We start from the raw sequence: 21,159 nt of genomic DNA, 5'->3' as shown, positions 1-21,159 counted from the left end.
ATACAACAAAATTCATCATTATAATCATGATGATGGTAATAAAAAAAAATCTTCATGTATTAAGTTTACCCCACTCGTACACGACCATCAAATACGCTAATGATAATCTAACCAAAAATTACTTTAATTAGATATTGTTCAGGTGATGAATGATATGATATGTTTAGAGTGAATGTGTCAAGGCCGCTTCAATCATTAATGTTCCATGTTGATGATTGAGAATTGTCGCCACAACCAAAGCACATTATTGGTGGTAGTTTCATACTCAAATTTTTTTTTTTTTTTTTTTGAATACCATCATTGCTGATAACAATTAAACACAGTTATTATACATGTGAGTAGTGGTGGAATTTTTATACAGCCACCAGTCAAACCAGTAAGCATTTTTGTAAATCAAAATCAATGACAATGATGAATTCGTGGTTGTAATAAAAGATTTCAATGTCACTTTTTTTCGGCTGCTTTTATTGAATAATTTGTATCTAGTATCCAGTAATTTGTAACCATCCTTAGTTAATAAATTATTATTAGCAAAATGACATCAAATAAATTCCTAATAATTATACGATTTGCAGCATTTATTGTATATGGATATTCGATATTTTATCGTCAAACCAATGAGATATTACCACCTGAAATACGAGGTCGACCATTTGGAAAATGGAAATATCTAACCTTTTGGGATTTGGTAAATTATCAAATTTTTTTTTTGTTTGTTTGAATAATTTATATAATTTTTCTTTCAAATTCAATTCAAATGTCAGTTATTACAATTTGGATTTTTTACATTGGCATTGATTAGTTCGTTTCGATGGACACCAAAATCATTTGGACGTTTAGTTGATTTTCTATTCAATTCATTGGCATTCCCTGTCGCCATGGTAAAGGAGCCAGCCATTTTTTTTTTTGCCATTCAAAATGTTTTGATTGGTGAAAATGTATAAACAGTCACACAAACATATTTATTTTCAATTGAATTTGTCTATTTCTATTTCCAATTCCTACGCAATATACAGTTTGTGACCATTTCATTCTGGACAGTTTGGTCGATCGATCGTGAATTGATATTTCCAAAAGCAATAGAGCAATATTATCCATTTTGGCTTCATCAAACTTCGGTATGATTAGAATTTTTTGTTTTCAACAAAAAAACCAGAACAATTTTATTTCTGGAACAACTAAAAATATTGCTTATAATAATGATAATGATAGATTGTGTAAATGTTTATTTATTGTTTTTTTGTCTTGATAATATTAGCATACATTGGTCGCTTTGTTAATGTTGATCGAATTGATTTTCGCAAATCGTAACCCACCCTCAAAGCAAGCACATGGTCTAATCATAATCAATCTATTCTGCTATATCTATTCGTTCTGGGTACTATACATTGCTATCACCACCGACATCTGGGTGTATCCTCTTATAGGAAAACTTAATTGGCCTCTACGTATTGGTTTTGCTGTTACATACTGTTTGATTAATTCTTTACTTTACAAAATTGCCATTTGGTATCAACAGAATTTCGTCAAACATACACCCAACAGTAATCATCGTGATATTAATAAAATTAAATAAAAGAAAAATATTTCTTTCAATCATAATAGGGACTATAACACTTTAAAATAATTGATAACTTAATAGTTTTTACAACAACAACAAAAAAAAATCCAATCAATTATAAAATAGATCATTAGAATAATAAATTGAATTTTATGAGAAACAAAAATTATCATGTTCCACCGTTCGAAATGTTTTTTGATTTGAATCTGAATGTGTTGTAGTTGCTGATTTGTTGAGCGATATGATTCGTGATCGATTTGATAGACGATTGATATTGCAATCAGGTTTTTTATCATCTTCTTGCCATTGTTGTTGGGTTAAATGTTGGGCCATCAATTGACCCAATAGTGGACTAAATTTTTTGCCAGCTGTACTGGCAACCAAATGTAATGTTAAATCGGTTTGTACCAATTGCATTGCTTTTACCGTCAAAAACATACGATCAAAAGCCCATTTTGCATCAGTATTTTCCGTATATTTTAAATTTAGATAATTTTTCAATAATTGAGTATATAGACTTTTTCTTTCCCTTTTTTTGAGCAAAAAATTAGAAATGAAATTTTTAAAAAAATTAATCTTAAAAATCAAAATTACCGTATCTTGGCCGAATCTCGTAAGCCCGGTCTTTCGGTAAACAAAATGATTGCCGTGAGCAGATGGAATATGGTATAATCAGTTTTCCATTCATGACTGAATATGTTATAAAAATTTTTAACACTTGTTTTATAATCATATTTAATACAACAAGGTGTTATACAATCTATATTCACTTTGATTGTCATTTTATGATGATCCTGGAAAAAAAGAATGATTAGAATCAACAAAAAAAAGATGGAATATAACAAAAATGTTTTACTTACATCAATAAATGACCATCCCTGAAATTCCGGATCAAAACATAGCATCGAATAGAGAGCAATTATTTCGATCATACCGAATGTCAACAGTTGAACTTGATCATCCAGATGTAATGATGTGAATGATGTCAATCGTTTTGACATCCTAATTATTCGATACAAATATGAATCGACCAATGTACAATCATGTGGTGAATCATCTAGATAATGTTGATTGCGTATGATCAACATTCGTTTATAAGGATTATGTAACCATGTACATGCGGTACATAATTCTTTCAAAAGTAGCCTATCATTTGCCGAAAATATCATTTTGAAATCGCACGTGAAAAAAATGTTCATAGCGATTCTCTCATGAAATTCATTCATAGCTTCTATCATGAATTCATCATCTGAATTATTCGGTTTTTGTAGATAATATCGTAGATAATCATCACAATTCTCTTCATTCATTTCTGGACGTTTCGGTTCGATAGAACGATTTTCCGTCCTTCTTGTATCATCTATTTTTTCAGCACCAAAATTCATCGTTGATTGTTGTTGATAGTTAACATCAAGATTTATAACATTTCCTGGACCGGTTTTATATGGTGTTTGCTGTATGTTTAATGATTGTAAATTTTTCATACTTTCATCTAAATCACGAGAATCAAAATGGATATTTCCATGGATTGTATCATGGTGATGATTGATATACATTGATGGTTCTTGTTCAGAAAAAATTGATGTTGAACTACAAGGACTCATCATATAGACATCACTGGTATGTTCACTATTGACGGGAGAAAATCGTTTTGCAGCCGATGTATAAAATGGATTGGCCGGTTCCCGATCTAATGTATTGTATGGATAAGGTTTCAATATTGATGATGTTACAGTAGCATTCATTACATTATTAGTATTATCATCATCATTATTGAATGGCGATAGGATTGGTATGGTGGATGATCCAAGTGAATGATGATGATAATTACTATTATTATTATCGGTAATTCCTTTCAATTGTTGTTCACGGCGATGACGATTCTGTATGATTTTCTCACGTACCAAACGTTTTTCTTCATCCGTCAAGATGTATTCTTTTTTCATTCCACTATTGAAACATTTTCGTAAACGACAACTTGAACAGAATTTTCTTGTAACTTTATCAATTTGGCAATGATTTTCGAATGAACATTTCAATTCTTTATTGGATAATGCGTTTCGTCGAAAAAAAGCTTTACATGATTGACAAGTTAAAGCGTTAAAATTCATTCCTATTCGAACATCATTATTAGTGGATAAACATTCATAAAGTCATTCATTCACAACAACCAGAAAACAAATCTCAAACCTTTTGCTTTGTCTCCACAAACCACACAGAATCGTATGATTCTTTCCGATTTTCTTCGCATTTTCAATGATGATATAATTATTATTGTCAAAAAGTTTTATCAAAAAAAAACAAACAAACAAACAAACTAAAGACTAATTATTTGTTCTGTAAAAAAAATGACAAAATTTCCTCTTAGCTACAACCACCTTAAAAAAAACTAGCGGACAATGTTGACTAAATCGCCAATGATATATTGCTTGTATAATGTTGATGATGATCATTGACGCAGATGATGAAACAAAATATTCATCGAAAAAAAAACTTTTAGAAATGTTGTTTCTCTCCTTTCTTTTTGTTTATCTATCCTGTAGATAACACTAGTATGCTTTCCTCTATTTATTGATTGATTATTATCTAATCAATGATTGATAACTTTAATTTTAGTCTTTGTTTTTTATTTCATTTCTCGCCCATAAACAACATCAAATTGCAATCAATCAATCAATTGATCAATAAATCACTAAATTGGCATCATCATTGTCAATGCCATAGGGAATTATTACCAAAAAAAAAATAATAAATTAATTGAACGAGAACGTGTTTTCTGTGAAATGTTTTTCGAGATCTGATGACAAATTTTCTTAGATAAAGGATTTAAAAAAAACTAGTGTTATTTTTTGATGATGTGAGGATCTTTATCAGACAGGGATAACTTTTTTTGGCAAACAACCATATATTTTTAGGCCGTCTTGATTTTTTTCAAATTAATTCTCATCACAATCCTCATCAACTCATCGGCAACACCTACCCTCTTTTTATCACTTTTATAGGGAGAATTTTAATTCAAAATGGAAACTTACAGTCTCTATTAGAGGAGGTAAGAAAAGTACTGTCGTTTTTTGTGTATAACATTTTTGAACGACTGTCACAAAAATTTGGTAAAAGTGACCCCGACCAAAGAGGTAATGGTCATCGAAGAATAAATCGAGGTCATACACGATGTCGAAACCTTTAGCAAATTTTTGTGACAGTCATTCAAACATGTTATACACAAAAAAACGACAGTACTTTTCGAATAACCTAATATAAATTAATTAATTATATTTTATTGATAAAAATATTGAAAATATTTCAAACAACTTCAAAAATAATAAAATGTTGTTAATTTAGTTAATTTTTTGAATAAAATTTGTTTCATTTCTCTGATACAACATTGATAATAGCTTTGGCTGCTTCCATTTGGCTATCGATTTTTTGCATTTTTTCCGAAATTTTTCGACATCGATCATTCATGTTTTGATCATTTAAAATATGTTCAATCATATCCAGAAGCTCTTTAGGTTCACATTTATATGGATTAATACGATTGCCGAATCCTTTCTCAGTCACTCTTTGAGCATTATCATATTGATCATAAAACAATGGACAAATGACCATTGGTTTTCCATAGTATAATGATTCAATGACACTGTTGTTACCACCGTGTGTAATCACCAAATCAACCATAGGTATAATCTGTACTTGCGGTAACATAATATCGCCCCATATGTTGTCCGGTAAGTTGACCATTTCCTTGCAAGATCCCATGACCATCAGGAATCGATGTGATGATTGGCTCAAAATATCTATTAAGCGTTTTGTAAGTTTCAATTGTGAACAACCCATCGATCCCATCGAAACAAATATTAATTTTCCATGACGATTTTTTAATTTATCTGGTAATTCAAATTGATTATTTGTTCCAACTTGAGGAGATCGAATAAAATTGTCAAAACGTTTCCATTTGTCGGGTAATGGCCGAACATCCAGATAGTCTAAATCTTCAGGATATGCATAAATGTTTAGATAAGGTGATGGATGGAAAGCACTGCCTTCTGGCAAACTTGGCAGGCCATATTTTTCCATCAATACTTGATTAAATCTATTTATGATTGGTCCATCACGTTTCTCTGATATCTCATTAAATATTTGCCATTGTTTTCTGTCGCCATCGGTAGGATATCCTGATCCTGTTGGAGGTGTATCCGGGTGAATTATTGCAGTTAACGGTGTGGCACTTGTCATGTAGATCCATTTTCGACCACTTTGGTAAATAGCAGGAACAGTGAAATAGTGATCAAGCACAATAACATCCGGATTGACTTGTTCAATAATCGATTTCAATTCCTCATTGAAATTTAATGCATTAAAAACAAATTCTTCGAATTCTTTAGCATTTTGATGTTGAGCTTTGTAAAGTGAATCTTCTGGTAATGTTTCAGCAATCATATCAATTGATTTGGTCCAATGATCATTTGGACCTTGATTAGGATCACGTGATGGATCAACATAAGTAATTTCATTGAATCCCCATTTGGTTAATTTTCCTAACCAAGCTCTTTCCAAAACAAATGTTACTTGATGACCAAGTTGAATGATTTTTTCAGCTATACCGATACATGAATTAATATGACCATATGTATCTAATGGCACGAAAAGAACATGAACAGAGTGCATCATTTTGATCAAATATATCTGAAGTTGATCATACAATGATCATAAATGGAATAAATTCATTCATGATGACACTTAATATCGAGTGATTTCTTTAGGAAAAAAAGTTATCATCAATTTTTCCTCGATGATCATCGTTTTCTTAGCAACTATCAAATTGATTGTAAAAATAATCAATAAATTATTCACTTGATGATTCTTCTGATAATATACAGTTATCATTGGTTTGAAGTGAAGAGGAAGTTTGATTTATTGATGATGCTGATGGACGTTTATTTCTCATTCTATCTATGGATTTATTTGATTTCGATCGCTTTTTGTTTCGATACGATCGTTGGCCTTGACGATTGTTTGATTGCTCACCGTTTTCGTTTTTTTGATCAATCGACAATTGAATATTTTTTCTAATAGCTTCATTCAAGCGTTTACTGCGTTTAATTTTTAATTTCTCCGTTATCACATTAGATCGATGATGAGCTGTTTTAAAGTAGAAATCAATTCTTTTTTGTGTCTAGTGATTTTGGGCAATAAAAAAAAGTTAATCAAACAATTGCGATGATTAAAGAAAAGAACTTACCTGTTTTGAATTAAGACTTTTCAATACTGGTAACAGAAAAGCATCAGTTTTAGCTTCGGACCAACCAAAACGTTCGGTAGCAAATTCTCGTAATTCAGAAAGTTGTGGCATTGACCAACGAAACGGTTCATTCGAATCATCAACATTTGCATTTTGATATGCATCGAAAATAACTCGGCTAGGAAATGAATCAGGTATTGATAATTGAGAAAATTTTTTCCGTACTGAATTCTCTGGACGAACATCTTTTTGACTGTTTTTTTCCCGATACCATTTGGAGAATTTTTCCAAAGGTTCAAGTCCTTTCCCAGGAAATTGACTTAAAATTTCCATACCAGTAACTGGACCAACACCATCGATTCCAAGTGTATAATCTGTTCCACATAGCATGCCCAAACAAATAAATTTGCAACGATCAAGTCCATAATATTTTATCAAATCTTCCAGTCTATATCTCATTATGAATTTGGAATCGGTGAAAAAATTTCGATAAACATTCTGACCACCGAATAGGAAAATATCACTGTCATCAGTAATGACACCTTCACAAAGTCCCAACGATTCCAAACAAGCACATTGAGCTTCAGCTTCACCGGGTGCCACAACCCAAGGAATGCCAAAGAGCTGTAACAATTGTTGACAATCTTGAATCATTTGATTAGTGACACTGTTGGCCTGCCGATTCAATTTTGCTGACTCTTTCGTATCTTTGATCATCTGATCAAAGTCAATCGGTGTCGATATTCGTTCAATCGATATTTCTGTGATTTCTTTTTTATCAGTCTCGACTAGTTTTATCATATCATCTGTCTGTGTAATTGCTTTCGTGATTTCTTTATTCGATATTTCAATAACATCCTCGTTAACATTTTTTTCAATCATTTTTTCATTATTATTTACGATTTCCATTGTTTTGTTTTGTACATCTAGGGTTGTATTTTCCGGAAGACTTGGCTCTTTGACATGGATGTCCATCCGATAACTGGTATCATAAGGCACTGATTCATCAAACTGTTCCATTTTATCATTACTACCTTCGTCAAATTGTTCATCAACAGGAATTTCAATGAAATCCTCCGAATTTGTAGAATCAGTGTCATCAGCATCACTTAGAACGAAATTTTCTGTATTTGTATTAATGGTTGAATATTTTTTATAATTACGATCAATATCTTTGGATAATTTTTTTGATGAAAATTTAGTAGGAACTATTTCGGAAGATTTCGATAATAATTCGATTCGTTCAGCATCTGTCTCGACTTTGAATTGACCAGGTAAACCATTAGGAACTTTATAAAGTGGACTTTGATTATAATTTTCAATCATGTAAGTTTCTTCTTCTTCTTTTTCAACAGTGAATTCTTCGATTGCTTGATTCAATGTTTTTAGCAGCAAAAATCGAGTATGCTCATCCGAAGCCAACGATCCAGTGGTTATTTCTGTAGAACTTGATGGTTTCGAAGTAAATATATCAAGACTACTATGTTGAGAATTTTTAAGTAATTCGATATTATTTTTTCCTTGAACATTATTAAATTCTGCGATTAATTTTTCAATCTCTTCCTGTAGACTACGTTTCTTTAGCAGTTTGGAAATCTGGAATTGTGAGAAATTATTCGATTCTTGTGGTAACAATTCAATGTTGGTAGTCTTACGATTTTTGTAGCTATCTCGTAATTCAACCAATATCTCATAACGTGTAATGGCGGGTAAAACTTTAAAAAGTTCAGAATGGATATCGATATCATGTATGTTTTGAAGTAAAGGATGGTTATAGGATTTATTTTTCAATGTAATTTCTTCTTCTTCATCGTTGTCGTCGTCTTCGATTGAAATTTTGGATTCATTTGTAGATTCAGAAAAATTTTTATAGATATCCACTTCTTTGTGATTCTCACATGGCAAATAGATTTGTGAAGCGAATTTTTTTTCATCCAATTTTATTTTTTTATTTGAGATGGCCATTGATGTTGTCGATGATTGTGAAGCTAATTGAGAATTTATGTGATTTATCAACACATTTATTGACAAATTTTTGGACTTTTGTAGATTTTTTCTTGTCTTTTCTTGACGTTTTTGAACAGTATGAAATTTAACTGTCGGACATTCGCCATCAAAAACAACGATTGGTTTAATTTGATAGAACAAAAGTTTACAAATTCTATAAAACAATCCCAATAAATGAGCATTTTCAACACTTCGTCCATCTTGATCTCGAAATCCTTTAATGGATTGGTTGATCCAGATTGACAAATCTATTTGAATACATGGTAAATGATGATAATTTAGTTAGCAATAGATCTTAAAATAATCTTACCAATGGCCAAAACTTTTTGATTCAATGTTTGAACATCAACACGTGTACCGGCATCTTCGATCAAGCCCCATAATCCAGTGACACCCATATTAATTTATCTATTCTATTATATTCTATTATGAAGCTTGTATTTTGTAAATCAGCATGAGTTTCAGATCGACAAATCTTAAAATCAAAACATCCTTTTGTATTAGTGCAAATTATCACCGATAGATGGAATTTTATTTTGAATTAAAATTTTTTTAAAAGTTTTAAAAAATTATATCAATTAAAAATTCAAACAAACAAACAAATCAATTTGTATATTATAAAAATATTCCTAAGAAAATTCATTTAATTTCAAGTCTTCGAATGAGAATTACGTTGCTTCGGAAGTTTCATTATCCTGATTGATTTCTCCATTTTTAACGCCATCAAATTTGACCGTATTTTTGCCTTTGATCCGATTACATCGTGGACACAAACGATTGCGACGATAATAACAATTTCTATAATAAAAAAAAATTAATCAGAGAATTGATTGATTTTCATGAATTTTCATTAAAATTACTTGTGATAAACAGCATTACAAATGGGACAAATTGTTGTGTTCGGTGAGAATGGAAACAATATGTCTTCTTTGTTTGGACAAAGTTCACAATAGAATCCTTTTCCTCGACAACCCTTTGATTTGATATAATTTTAAAAATTGAAACCATTAATACATTCTTATGTTAATAATCAAAGAAAAAAAACAAATACTTCACAAGTAGTAATATGAGTGATGAATAGATGTTCAAGTTCGGATAGATTACCAACTAATGATTTTAGATCACAGATATCACAGAAGGAAAGATAATTGATTTCTTGTTCATTCAATAGATACGATCCTAGCTGGCACATGATCGAGATCCATTGTCGTGGTTTCGATGGTTGTTTACATAGCCAAATGTATTTGTATATATGACAAAGTTCAGTTCGTAGGCGCTGAAAATAGATTATCATTATTATATAATAAATTCCCACGTTCAGATTACTCACTTTAATCTGGATTAGTTCATCGACCAATCCATAAAGCATTGGATTGATTTCGACCAGATTAATCAAAACAGTACGATCATAATGGAATGATTTATTCCGTAAGTATGAAATGATTTGTAATGATACTCGGGCGACGGGTTGAGGTTGAAAATCCCAATTATGTATAACTCTAGCCGGTATGATTGCAATATCACCCATGTGACAAGTTTCACAAAAATATAGACCCGAATAATCACAAAGTCTTGGCTTTGATATGATTTTTGCCGCATCTTTAGCCGGTGATGGCGAAATGGATATTCGACATTCAGCGCAACGAAAATCTTGATTTGCGAGGCCAATTTCAGGACAAATTTTTAGTATAATACGTTTCATTCTTTTTTGATAGCTTTCTATAATACCATTAACCGGTGTTGATTTAGTCTGATCATTATTACTAGAATTGCCGTTTGATTTTTTTGTTTCAAACGACGAATACGATGATGATGATGATGATGATGATGGTGAGGTATTATAATTGTATAGACGTGAGTAAAATTCTTCGATAACATCATCGTTCATTGAATCAAAAAATAACTTTGGACATTTACGTACATCTTTTGTAAGACAATTAAAATGAATGGTAAAAAAACAATAGATGCAGACTAGATAGGGATTAGATGAACGAAGATCGGTGGAAGATTGCATACTAATCGCTGGTGTAGAATCTTCTTTTTTACCAAATTTCAAAGCATCAAAAATATAATCATTCAATGATTTTGTTGATTTTTTACAACAATGATCACAGACAAGTTGTTGCATCGGGTTCGTAGGTGGATGACAAGCAGCCATTGGCCAATTCACGCAACTACTGGTTAAGTATGATAGATGATTGGATGTTAATAGATTTAATAGACGGGATATCGGTAACGAATTATTCAACATTTCACTTGCAGATGATGGTGGTGATAATGATAATGGTGATGAGTTTTTGACATAATTTTTCCATGTAGTTCGAAGACGTTTTTCATTTTCGAATACATCACTCGATAACACCAATTTATGTCCACCAATAGATTTCGAAAACGAATATATCCGCTTAAAGAATATTGGATTATCGTCTAATAATAAAAAAAAAGTTGTTAAAACAATATTAAAATGTTTTTACTTGTATCACCTGAAAGTTCATCTTTTAAATCATCTACTTGTGATTGAACATCAACTTTTAGATTGTTAAATTCGGCCTCTTCTTGAAGTTTCACTAACTTGATTTTAAGGTCACAAATCTTTTTGACTAATTGTCGTTTCTTTTCATCTTTATCATTAGGATTCAAATTTCCAGTCTCCAGTGATTCTAATTGGCTACGATATTTAGTAATGGTCAATTCAATCTTTTCATCACGTTTAAGATTCTTTATAAAGTAAATGATATTATAGTTAATTTCAGACACATAAATACAAATAAAAAGAATTACCGAATATTCAATATCATTCAGATAATCGACATCTGAATTGACGCTAAAATGATCTTCATCCAATAATAAAATATGGTTCTGATGATTTGGGATCTCAACTGGTTTACTGCAACTATTGCTGGTAACATCTTCCTGTGAATCCGATTCGGATATTTTATTCGTAAACACTGAATTAACGTCGGAATTCACTTCTACACTTGTTGCAGATGAAATAGATTTGGAATCCATTCCTGCGAATATATAAATCTAAATATGATGTTTATTGCATAGCATTCAAAGATTTTCGACAATAAACAATAAAAATTATCACTGAAACACAGCTGTTCTTTTCCAATTGGAACCAAAACAAAATAAATCATGCAACAGCATCATCAGCAAATCTATCCATAGACAAAGTTATGTATATGTTGTGGGCCGATCCATCATTTTATCATTTGGCATTCTTTTTGATTCAAAATTAATATTTGATTTTGAATTTTCTTAATTTTTTATATATCGCAGTGAATAATTATAATCAACAACTATGTCACATCTCAATTCTGGTCGCCTGAATCTGTCATCATTACGAGATTTTCAACGAACCGATCTGTTTGCTCTTCTGGATTCGATCGATGGAACCAAAGCTATCGTATGGGATCAACAATTGATCGCTCCTTTTGAACTTATTAGTAATATAAAATCATTCATGGAGCATAAAGTTATACAAAATTTGAAATTTCGATCCGTACAAGGATCGATGGTTGAAGCTCAAAATGTTGTTTATTTTATCCGACCGACCCTAAGTTATATGGACACAATAGCCGGTAAGCATTGATATTGAATTTCAAATCAGACACTGACGATTGGATTAATAAAAAAAAATATAGAGGATATTCGAGCTTCAGAATCAATTCGTAATTGTAATTTTCATATAATTTTTGTACCAAGAAAATGTATTTTATGTGAAAAAAGATTGGAAACTTTGGGCGTATTTGGTTCGTTTACTACGATCGAAGAATATTCACCCGATTTCTTTGTTCTGGATTCTGATGTTATTTCCATTGAATGGCCTTTATGTTTTCGTGAATGTAATCTTGAAATGGATTATTCTTCATTATATCAATTGGCAAAATCATTAATGACATTACAATGTGCCTTCGGTATCATACCATCTGTTTATGGTATTGGCCGTTTGTCGAAAATCCTATATGATTATATGAACAAAATGAAAAGTGAATTAATCAGTATTGAAAACAATGTTGTATCCATGATTGATCAATTGATATTGATCGATAGATCTGTTGATCTGCTTTCACCATCCATTACGCAACTTACCTATGAAGGGCTATTGGATGAAATATATGGTATCAATCAGACAGCAATTCGTTTGCCACCAGAAAAATTCATAACCAATAATGATGATCAAACGACATCTTCGGCACCAAAAAAATCACAAGTTGGAAAATTCTATTTGAATTCTGGTGATGAACTTTTCAAAAAACTTCGTGATCTTTATTATCTTCGAGTTGGACCAGTGTTGCGCGTATCAGCAAAAAATCTTACCACTCAATTCGATGAACGACGTACAGCTAAAACTGTTAGAGAAATAAAACAGTTTGTAGAAAAAATACCTTATCTTCAACGACTTCGGAACCAACAAGCCAATCATACATCGATGGCGGAACTAATTCGTGAAGTCACCGACCGTGAAGAGTTTCATGAAAGGATATTTGTAAGTGTTATTTCAGTAAATATGATAAATTGTTTACTTATTCATTTTTATTAAACATTTAATTTATTTTCCAGTGTGAAAACGAATTACTGAATTGTTTCGAAATCGATTCTATCAATCCATTTATTGAAACTTGTATCAGTCGTTCAGAAGATATTATAACGGTTTTACGTCTAATTTTACTACAAACTATTTGTGCCAATGGTCTTAAACAAAAAACACTTGATTATTATAAACGTGAAATTTTACAAACATATGGCTATCAACATTTATTAACATTAAATGCAATGGAAAAATGTGGTTTACTTCGAATTTCAAATGGTTATGGAATATCATATTCAGGATTACGGGTAAAATTCCGATTGACAAAAGAATCTTCTAAATCCAACAATGCCAATGTTAACAATGGTGATAATCAGCTGATATTGTATCAGGGACAAGTTCATGATGTTTATTTTCCATTCACCGTTCGTATTGTTCAACATATCGATCAATTTGGTTACCGATCATTCAATGATGCATTCACTAGACAATGTAAACCAGAACCAAATGGACAGAATCCATATACGATATTCGAAGAAAATCAATCAACCGGTAATATTCGTCGCCGACGTAATTCCGATACAACATCCATGCAATCAACATCGGAAACAAATGATAAATTAGTATTGGTTTTATTCATCGGTGGCTGTACATTTTCGGAAATATCTGCACTACGTTTATTGGCACAGAAAGAAAATGTCAATTCGGAATTTATCATTGCAACCACATCAATAATTAATGGTAAAACACTTCTTCAATCTATTGCCGATCCTTTGTCTACGAAGAAAAAATAAGGCTTTCTTCTTCATTTTTTTTATCACAGCTTAAATTTGTTTAAATGATAGTCAAATAAAAACAACAAAAAAAATTATTTTCGAATCATTTTTAATCCGTTTTTTCCAAATGAAAAAAAAAATTCATGAGATCATCAGATTCATTATATGTGTTCAACATAACATGACCGATCATATTGGTCATGATCGTCTTATATAACCATGACCCATGAACATAAATCATTTTTCCTTCTAACATGAACAACAATGAACATGAAATATGTCTTGTTGTTTTTTTTGTGTTCATAATTAATATATTTCCACTTTTCTGATTCAGATAATTTGGGTGATCAGACAAAAAATTGAAAAAAAAATAGGAAATGAAAAGAAAAATGATCTTCAATTTGGTTATCACGATACATTTCGTTCAAATTCGTTAGTTTGTACTTTTTTTTCTTCTTTTGTTTATTTGCCCAAATATGATCATAATGATGATGATGATGATGATGATGATGACGGGTTCATCGTAGGCTGGGTTGGTTGTTTGGTTATAACGGTACGATTTTTGTATTTAATTACCATGTGGTAACAATGTGAATTTCATTTGTGTTACAAAACAAAACAAAACAAAAAGAAAAATAATAAAAAAAACTAGATCATTTTGGCCATCATTTCGAAATGAAGAAAGAAGAAAAAACGAAAGACGATGACAATAAAGACCATGAAGATAGAATTCTTGAATGAATGAATGATTCAAACAATCAACAACAACAAAAACACACGCACGCACAGTATTGTTTAAAAAATTTTTGTTGTTGTTGTTGTTTTGTTTTGTAAAATAAAAAATAAATATCATTATATCATCATTATCATCATCATCATGTTTTTGTCGTTATTGAAACTTTGGCCTAATCATCATCATCATCATCATTACAGTTGGCCATCATCAAATATTATATACAATAATATATATTACTGGTCTGGTTTAATAATTCTATACGGTTGGCCGATTTGTAATTGACCGCCGGCACATCATCATAATCATCGAACATCATTCATTCACAGGTTAGACCAATGTGGATTGTGATGATTGTGTCAAAGATGATGATGATGATGATGATGATGACCCAGTTCACAACTAATATATAACTCTGAACTACGAACTCGAAGTAACTGGTTTTCATTTTTCTTTTTTAACTTAAACCAGAAAAGTTTTGTCTCTCTTTCTCAATTTTTATTTTTTATTTTTTTGCTCTATGTTATCATCAGTGTTATTTATTTCTCTCTTCATCTAATATATCTCACCTTTATTGAAATGGCTACCTACTTTTTTGAAAATATCATGTGTGTTTTTTTGGTAACTGTTTATTTATTTATTTTTTTTTTGAAAAACAGATAACTTTCTCTTTTGTCTTCTCTGTTTTTTTCTTCTTCTGGATAGTAGTAATGGTGAGATTGGTTTCAGTTAGCAGTATAAAAATTTTGAATAATGTACTTTTCTGTTTGTGAGTGTATCTGAGACAAAAAAAAACCGAATGTAACGATTGTATATCGGCGCTTCCAATGTTGTAACGGGTACCATAGTCGTTTCATTTACATTTCATTGATCATTTTAACATTGATAGTTCAGTTTGTGTGTTGACATTGGCTTTGTTACTTATATAATATGTTTGTGTGTGTGTGTGTGTGATTGTGATTGTAAAATTTAACCATTAAGTTTCTGGACACTTCAAATTCAACATCAATGAATCAAGGTAAGTTATAAAACATTTCTAAATTTGATTGTTTTTCTATTTATTTATTTATTGTTGTTGTGTACAGTTTGAAAATAATGATGATGACCGAATTGGTAATTTGAATTTTTATTCACGTTTCGGCCAAAAAACAAAAACAAAACAAAACAAATGATGATAATGAAAAAAAAACCTAGATCTTCATTTGATTAAAATTAGCCAATCATCATCATCATCATCAGTGTAAAATTTGTTTGTAAATAGACCATAGTCTGCCGGATAAGATTAGTATCGCCAATAAATCATCAGCTTCTGTTATATATATGAAAAAAAAACAGTAATTCAACCAAATATAATCATCATCGTTTGTCATGGTATTCGAATATCGAATATTTGACCTATAATCTTTAGCTTCTTTTCAACAAAAAAGGTAGCTTTGATGAAGGAAAAAATGAAATAAATAAATAAATAAAAATCGGTCGACCGACTTATTTTTTTTTTTTTTTTTTGAATGAATATTACCTATCAGCTGATCATCGATTAGATGATTGACCAGAGAACATCATGATCGTTCAAAAAAAAAAAAAAAAACAGTTTGACTCTCAAACACTAAATCAATATTTGAATTGTTAATTCTACATAAATTACGACGTTGACATACTTTTTTTGAATCTTAGTGTAATGTAAAAAAAAGCTGATAGGGATTAAAATAATAAAATATATAAAAATCTCATCAAGTCATTGATAAATGTTTCATGATTAGTAAAACAATTGAATTCTTCTTCGTTATTTTTTTTTCATTTATTTGCAGATGAAAAAAAATTATTATTATTGTATAATGACCATAAAATTCAATGAATAAATAATTGAATGAATGGGAAAAGGAAAACAGAAAAAAAACAGCAAAAAAAAGTGGAAATATATGTTTGATGATGACCATCACGAAAAAAACAATCCAACATTTTTTTCTTTCCCATTCATTTATCAGAAAAATTAATTATCTTCTTCTTTTTTTTGTTCGTTTTTAAGCAAAATTATGATTGCCATTCATCATCATCATCATCATCATTGTGAGCAACAAGTTGTGATAAACATTAGGAACGAAAAAAAAAGACAATAATCAACAATCTATCTATTTATTGTGTGATATATAAATTTTTTGAATACATAATTTAATTATAATTATTGATAATTATTATTGAAATGAATCAACAAAATCTCATTATGGATAATGATAATCATTCAATTCAATTAATAAATCAACGACAACAACAACAACAACTTGATGATTGTCACCAAAATTTCATACGTTCATCGCCAAATAGCAACAACAACAACAATGAATTGTTATTTAATAAAATCTTTGCCATAATCATACTTTGTTGTTGTTGTCTACTCATTCATCAACATGATGGAGTAATACCAACGGTACAATGTGATATCTTCAGTTCAACGGCTACCATTCAAAGTTTAATGCACCTGTAAGTTTCATTCATTCATTCATTCATTCATTCATTTACCATCATTCTCATCATCATCATCATTGCAGACAGAAATGCCTTCAAGCATACATATAGAAATATAATTTTTTTTTATCGATAATTTTTTTTTCAAAACTATTTATAATCTTGCTACTTTTCTATTCAATTTTTTTTTATTATTATTTCATGTTGCTGTTTTACTCGTTCTGGTTGAATTGTTATTGTTGTTAGTGAAAGACATCTAGTTACTTCCTTAACATTATATATGGAAAATCTAGAGGAAAGATCAAATCAAATTAAAATGTATGTGTTTATAGAATTCTATTTGGTTGATTATAACTTATATTTATTTTATTGTATATGTGTTTTGTAGGTATCTAAGTGAATTTGCCTATTCAGCTGGACAGAAACGTTTTGCTGGAACATATGCCGATAATTTAATGGATAATCCATTACAGGCATTTCAATTAGTTAAACGTTTAACAATTAATTGGAATAAAATTGTTAAAACAGTAAAAAAAGATGATGAATGGCAACAGGTGGATCAATTAATGAATAGCTATAGTATGCTATTACCGAAACAGGAAGATTTGAATGGTGCTGCATTGGCATTAATTCGTTTACAAGATACTTATAATCTAAGTCTTACCGATATGGCTGATGGATATATTATGGGCAAAGACTCTTCCATACGATTATCAGGTGAATATATCAATGATTTTTATCTAAAATGATTTGTTGTAATTATTTTTAATCCGACGTTATTAGCACGCGATTGTCTATATTTAGGCAAAAATGCATTCAACAATGGTTATTATGGCCATTCATTAGAATGGTTCGATGAAGCATTAGTACGTGCACATCAAGAAGGTAATCGTACAGCATCAGTGGATGAAATTGTTCCTTTTTATCAATTGGCAATCGAATACGTAAGTTCCTTGAGTGCAATAAACTATTTATTTTTTTATTAATATCCATCCATTCAATCATTTATAGATTGATCGATTAGACAATGAATTACGGGAACAAAATTTTCCACGACATTCGGATAAACTTCGTGTGGTAGAAGGTGATAACGAAGATTATAAACGATATCAAATGCTTTGTCGTGGTGAAGAGTTTCCAATGGATGTAAGTACATAAAAATTGTCACATGAAATAATCATTATCATTATTTTCTTTGAAATGACAATTTCATTTCTATTATTCTATTGAAACTTGCCTAGAAAACTGAATTAAAACGTCGAACATCCGATCAACGTTGTTATTATTCAACAAACAATGGCCATCCATATCTAATATTAAAACCACTAAAAGTAGAACAATTCAACAGTGAACCATTCATAGCAATGTATTATGATGTCATAAGTGATAAAGAGATTGAGATAATCAAAGAATTATCAATGCCAATGGTAAGTCATCATTATTATTGTCAACACATAATCCTTTTTTTTGATGTATTATGTGTTACATTGAAATTTTTCTATAAAATGAAAAAAAAATAAAATGATAATGTTAATGATGTTTTTTTTTCGTACGACCCAGTTAACTCGAGCTAGGGTATTAACAGATGATAAAGATAATGAAATATCTACTGTACGTGTATCGCAAACTGCTTGGTTTACTGAAGCCAATGAACCATTGATTGGACAGTTAAATCGTCGTATTGAATCTATAACTGGACTTTCAGTGAATATGAATAAAAGTGATTGTGAACTGGTACAGATTGCCAATTATGGTATTGGTGGTCATTATGTACCACATTATGATTATCTCATTAAGGATAAGCCCGAAAATCAACGTACAAACATTTCGGAAAAAGATCAATATGCTGGTGATCGTATAGCAACATTTATGTTCTATGTATGTGTGTGTGTATTATATATATAATAATAATCGATTATTTCTTTTGTTCTTTTGTTTGCACGGTTTTCCGAAAATAATTTTCCATCCTTTTTTCTTTTCATTGTATAACCGTTATTATTACTATACATCCATCATCATCATCATCATCAACATTATAAATATCTAGCTATCTGATGTTGAAGTTGGTGGATCAACAGTTTTTACCCGTCTTGGTATCCGTGTAAATCCGGTTAAAGGAGCGGCTATATTCTGGTATAATCTATTACGTAATGGTGAAGGAATTATTGATACAATACATGGTGCTTGTCCGGTTTTGATTGGAGAAAAATGGGGTAAAGTTTTTTTTTCGTCTTTTCTCTCTCTCCAGTTTACTTACCATTGATTATTGATTAATGTATTGACAATTTTATTTTATTTTTTTTTCGCTTGTTGTTTAATAATAACTAACTAACTAACTCTATAGTTGCCAATTATTGGATTCGTGAACATGGCCAAATATTTCATCGTCCTTGCAGTCTGGATCCAACAAATTAAAGAATGGAAAAAAAGAGATTAACAATCTTTCACTATTTTTCGTTTGTTTGTTTGTTTGTTTGTTTGTTGTTCACTACACTGAAAAAAATCCTACCGGGAAAAAAGGGCAAATTTTGTACAGTAACAGTTAAATCGAATTGAAATATTGGTATAAAAAATGCGTGGCTTACATAGACTTTTTTCCCCATTTTTTTCAATGTACTGTTTGTTGTCTTAATTATTGTTAAGTTTCTCATCGAACTTTTTTTTTCTTCTTCTTATTCTGCTATACCCTCTGTATCTTTCTTTCTTATCTTTTTAGCATCATGATCATTAATTTAATTTTAGATTTTTTTTTGTTTTGAAAATAACTTGCAAAATTAAATTGCCGGTCATATAAAAATATCTCATACGAAAAAAACCAACTTGTTTTTTTTTTCATTGTTTTCTTCCATCAAACAACTTCCTGTTGAAAAAAAAACAAAAGTGAAAAATAATCACTCATATCATCAACAAGGCAATAATGTCAACTCATGAAAACAAATACTTGAATTCCGTTAAGGACGACCAAAAAAAACACACGATATCATTATTCTTATCATCTACAAAAATAAAGAATGGAATTGTTTAGAAAAATTGTATATTTTCATCTGATCTGTTTTGGTTTCTGTTCTGTTCTGTTTTTTTTTTCATCGCAGGCGCACACACACACATGCTACTGTAAATTTTTTTTTTTTTTTGACAATCTGAATTTATGTTTTTCCGTTTTTTTTTATCGTGATGATGATGATGATGCTAAACATGCTGCCAATAATGGAAACAAAAACAAAAAAAAAAATTTCGAAATCATTCTTCATCAATCGCATACATACATACATGATGATATTCTTCTCTTCCTGTGTAAAGAGAACCTTTTTACATATAAAAATGATGATGATTATGATGATTCTACATGTATGTGTGTGGTGTGTGTAAACTGAATATATATGAAAAAAATAAAATAAAATAAAACTAAAAATAAACTCCTGTTGCTCCTCATTTTTTTTTTTTTTTGCTTTAATGTACTATATATATTTTTTTTCTAGCAAAAAAAAAACAGTATTCTTTTCCTGTGCGACGTATAAAAACAGTGAAAAAACCAAAAATACATGTATTCACTCACACTAACATTCGAATTAGAATGAAAATGTGGATTATATTTTTTTTTTGTTCGAACCGCGTATACTGAATAACGGACGACGGAATTTATTGTAAACGTTCCGTGGAAAAAAAAAGAAAAACAACAGGCGATAAACGCTTGATGCTATAACAAAAAAAGGGGTGTGTGTGTGTGTATGCATGTTGTTGTTGATGAACAATCATCATCCTCATCATCATCAACAACAACAACAACAAATTTGAATCGAGATAGGCACCGTATGGCGCCGCTAATATACATTTTTTTAAGGG

At 30.3% G+C, this 21,159-nt stretch overlaps 7 protein-coding genes across 7 annotated transcripts; 3 read left to right on the top strand and 4 right to left on the bottom strand.

Annotated features, from left to right (window-relative positions):
- Positions 1–292: 292 nt before the first annotated feature.
- LOC124498442 (androgen-induced gene 1 protein) lies at positions 293–1,727 on the top strand. Its single transcript, XM_047062191.2, has 5 exons — positions 293–376; positions 487–688; positions 765–881; positions 1,017–1,118; positions 1,259–1,727. The coding sequence occupies exons 2-5, from the start codon at positions 536–538 to the stop codon at positions 1,574–1,576; spliced, it is 690 nt and encodes a 229-aa protein (XP_046918147.1). The 5' UTR covers positions 293–376; positions 487–535; the 3' UTR covers positions 1,577–1,727.
- LOC124498437 (uncharacterized) lies at positions 1,603–4,669 on the bottom strand. Its single transcript, XM_047062183.2, has 4 exons — positions 3,752–4,669; positions 2,422–3,674; positions 2,156–2,355; positions 1,603–2,090 (listed from the first exon to the last, which is right to left on the bottom strand). Exons 1-4 carry the CDS (start codon positions 3,810–3,812, stop codon positions 1,712–1,714), a joined length of 1,893 nt encoding a protein of 630 aa, XP_046918139.1. The 5' UTR covers positions 3,813–4,669; the 3' UTR covers positions 1,603–1,711.
- A 150-nt stretch (positions 4,670–4,819) lies between these two features.
- On the bottom strand, positions 4,820–6,692 carry LOC124498439 (NDP-glycosyltransferase YjiC). Its single transcript, XM_047062188.2, has one exon. It carries the CDS (start codon positions 6,230–6,232, stop codon positions 4,928–4,930), a length of 1,305 nt encoding a protein of 434 aa, XP_046918144.2. The 5' UTR covers positions 6,233–6,692; the 3' UTR covers positions 4,820–4,927.
- mus201 (rad2 superfamily protein mus201) lies at positions 4,820–9,310 on the bottom strand. Its single transcript, XM_047062181.2, has 3 exons — positions 9,121–9,310; positions 6,804–9,058; positions 4,820–6,737 (listed from the first exon to the last, which is right to left on the bottom strand). The coding sequence occupies exons 1-3, from the start codon at positions 9,206–9,208 to the stop codon at positions 6,408–6,410; spliced, it is 2,673 nt and encodes an 890-aa protein (XP_046918137.2). The 5' UTR covers positions 9,209–9,310; the 3' UTR covers positions 4,820–6,407.
- Positions 9,304–11,945, bottom strand: LOC124498436 (uncharacterized). Its single transcript, XM_047062182.2, has 6 exons — positions 11,592–11,945; positions 11,294–11,528; positions 10,141–11,237; positions 9,862–10,086; positions 9,671–9,783; positions 9,304–9,608 (listed from the first exon to the last, which is right to left on the bottom strand). The coding sequence occupies exons 1-6, from the start codon at positions 11,817–11,819 to the stop codon at positions 9,479–9,481; spliced, it is 2,028 nt and encodes a 675-aa protein (XP_046918138.2). The 5' UTR covers positions 11,820–11,945; the 3' UTR covers positions 9,304–9,478.
- Positions 11,946–11,984: 39 nt separating this feature from the next.
- Positions 11,985–14,847, top strand: car (vacuolar protein sorting-associated protein 33A). Its single transcript, XM_047062184.2, has 4 exons — positions 11,985–12,028; positions 12,093–12,394; positions 12,458–13,302; positions 13,377–14,847. Exons 2-4 carry the CDS (start codon positions 12,115–12,117, stop codon positions 14,136–14,138), a joined length of 1,887 nt encoding a protein of 628 aa, XP_046918140.1. The 5' UTR covers positions 11,985–12,028; positions 12,093–12,114; the 3' UTR covers positions 14,139–14,847.
- Positions 14,848–15,580: 733 nt separating this feature from the next.
- On the top strand, positions 15,581–20,435 carry LOC124498564 (prolyl 4-hydroxylase subunit alpha-1). The gene is made up of 10 exons (XM_075729781.1): positions 15,581–15,871; positions 16,880–17,331; positions 17,563–17,634; positions 17,705–18,033; positions 18,100–18,260; positions 18,328–18,462; positions 18,558–18,743; positions 18,877–19,194; positions 19,364–19,529; positions 19,661–20,435. The coding sequence occupies exons 2-10, from the start codon at positions 17,054–17,056 to the stop codon at positions 19,729–19,731; spliced, it is 1,716 nt and encodes a 571-aa protein (XP_075585896.1). The 5' UTR covers positions 15,581–15,871; positions 16,880–17,053; the 3' UTR covers positions 19,732–20,435.
- Positions 20,436–21,159: the final 724 nt, after the last annotated feature.

This window comes from Dermatophagoides farinae, chromosome 3 (genome assembly GCF_024713945.1).
Source record: "Dermatophagoides farinae isolate YC_2012a chromosome 3, ASM2471394v1, whole genome shotgun sequence".
NCBI lineage: Eukaryota > Metazoa > Arthropoda > Arachnida > Sarcoptiformes > Pyroglyphidae > Dermatophagoides > Dermatophagoides farinae.
The sequence above is the reverse complement of the archived record's forward strand: the minus strand, read 5'-3'. Positions and strand labels throughout refer to the sequence as shown.

Coding starts and splice junctions, on each gene's coding strand:
- LOC124498436 (XM_047062182.2), bottom strand. CDS start 11,819: ATGGATTCCAAATCTATTTCATCTGCAACAAGTGTAGAAGTGAATTCC. Junction 11,238..11,293: donor TTTAAAAGATGAACTTTCAG/GTGATACAAGTA, acceptor TTTTATTATTAG/ACGATAATCCAATATTCTTT. Junction 10,087..10,140: donor ATGAACTAATCCAGATTAAA/GTGAGTAATCTG, acceptor ATCTATTTTCAG/CGCCTACGAACTGAACTTTG.
- LOC124498439 (XM_047062188.2), bottom strand. CDS start 6,232: ATGATGCACTCTGTTCATGTTCTTTTCGTGCCATTAGATACATATGGT.
- mus201 (XM_047062181.2), bottom strand. CDS start 9,208: ATGGGTGTCACTGGATTATGGGGCTTGATCGAAGATGCCGGTACACGT. Junction 9,059..9,120: donor TCAAAAAGTTTTGGCCATTG/GTAAGATTATTT, acceptor GTATTCAAATAG/ATTTGTCAATCTGGATCAAC. Junction 6,738..6,803: donor AAAGTCTTAATTCAAAACAG/GTAAGTTCTTTT, acceptor CAAAATCACTAG/ACACAAAAAAGAATTGATTT.
- car (XM_047062184.2), top strand. CDS start 12,115: ATGTCACATCTCAATTCTGGTCGCCTGAATCTGTCATCATTACGAGAT. Junction 12,395..12,457: donor TTATATGGACACAATAGCCG/GTAAGCATTGAT, acceptor AAAAAAATATAG/AGGATATTCGAGCTTCAGAA. Junction 13,303..13,376: donor AGTTTCATGAAAGGATATTT/GTAAGTGTTATT, acceptor TTTATTTTCCAG/TGTGAAAACGAATTACTGAA.
- LOC124498442 (XM_047062191.2), top strand. CDS start 536: ATGACATCAAATAAATTCCTAATAATTATACGATTTGCAGCATTTATT. Junction 689..764: donor ATCTAACCTTTTGGGATTTG/GTAAATTATCAA, acceptor TTCAAATGTCAG/TTATTACAATTTGGATTTTT. Junction 882..1,016: donor TGGCATTCCCTGTCGCCATG/GTAAAGGAGCCA, acceptor CGCAATATACAG/TTTGTGACCATTTCATTCTG.
- LOC124498437 (XM_047062183.2), bottom strand. CDS start 3,812: ATGCGAAGAAAATCGGAAAGAATCATACGATTCTGTGTGGTTTGTGGA. Junction 3,675..3,751: donor TTGTGGAGACAAAGCAAAAG/GTTTGAGATTTG, acceptor ATGTTCGAATAG/GAATGAATTTTAACGCTTTA. Junction 2,091..2,155: donor CGAGATTCGGCCAAGATACG/GTAATTTTGATT, acceptor GCTCAAAAAAAG/GGAAAGAAAAAGTCTATATA.
- LOC124498564 (XM_075729781.1), top strand. CDS start 17,054: ATGAATCAACAAAATCTCATTATGGATAATGATAATCATTCAATTCAA. Junction 18,463..18,557: donor GTGAAGAGTTTCCAATGGAT/GTAAGTACATAA, acceptor AAACTTGCCTAG/AAAACTGAATTAAAACGTCG. Junction 18,744..18,876: donor AAGAATTATCAATGCCAATG/GTAAGTCATCAT, acceptor CGTACGACCCAG/TTAACTCGAGCTAGGGTATT.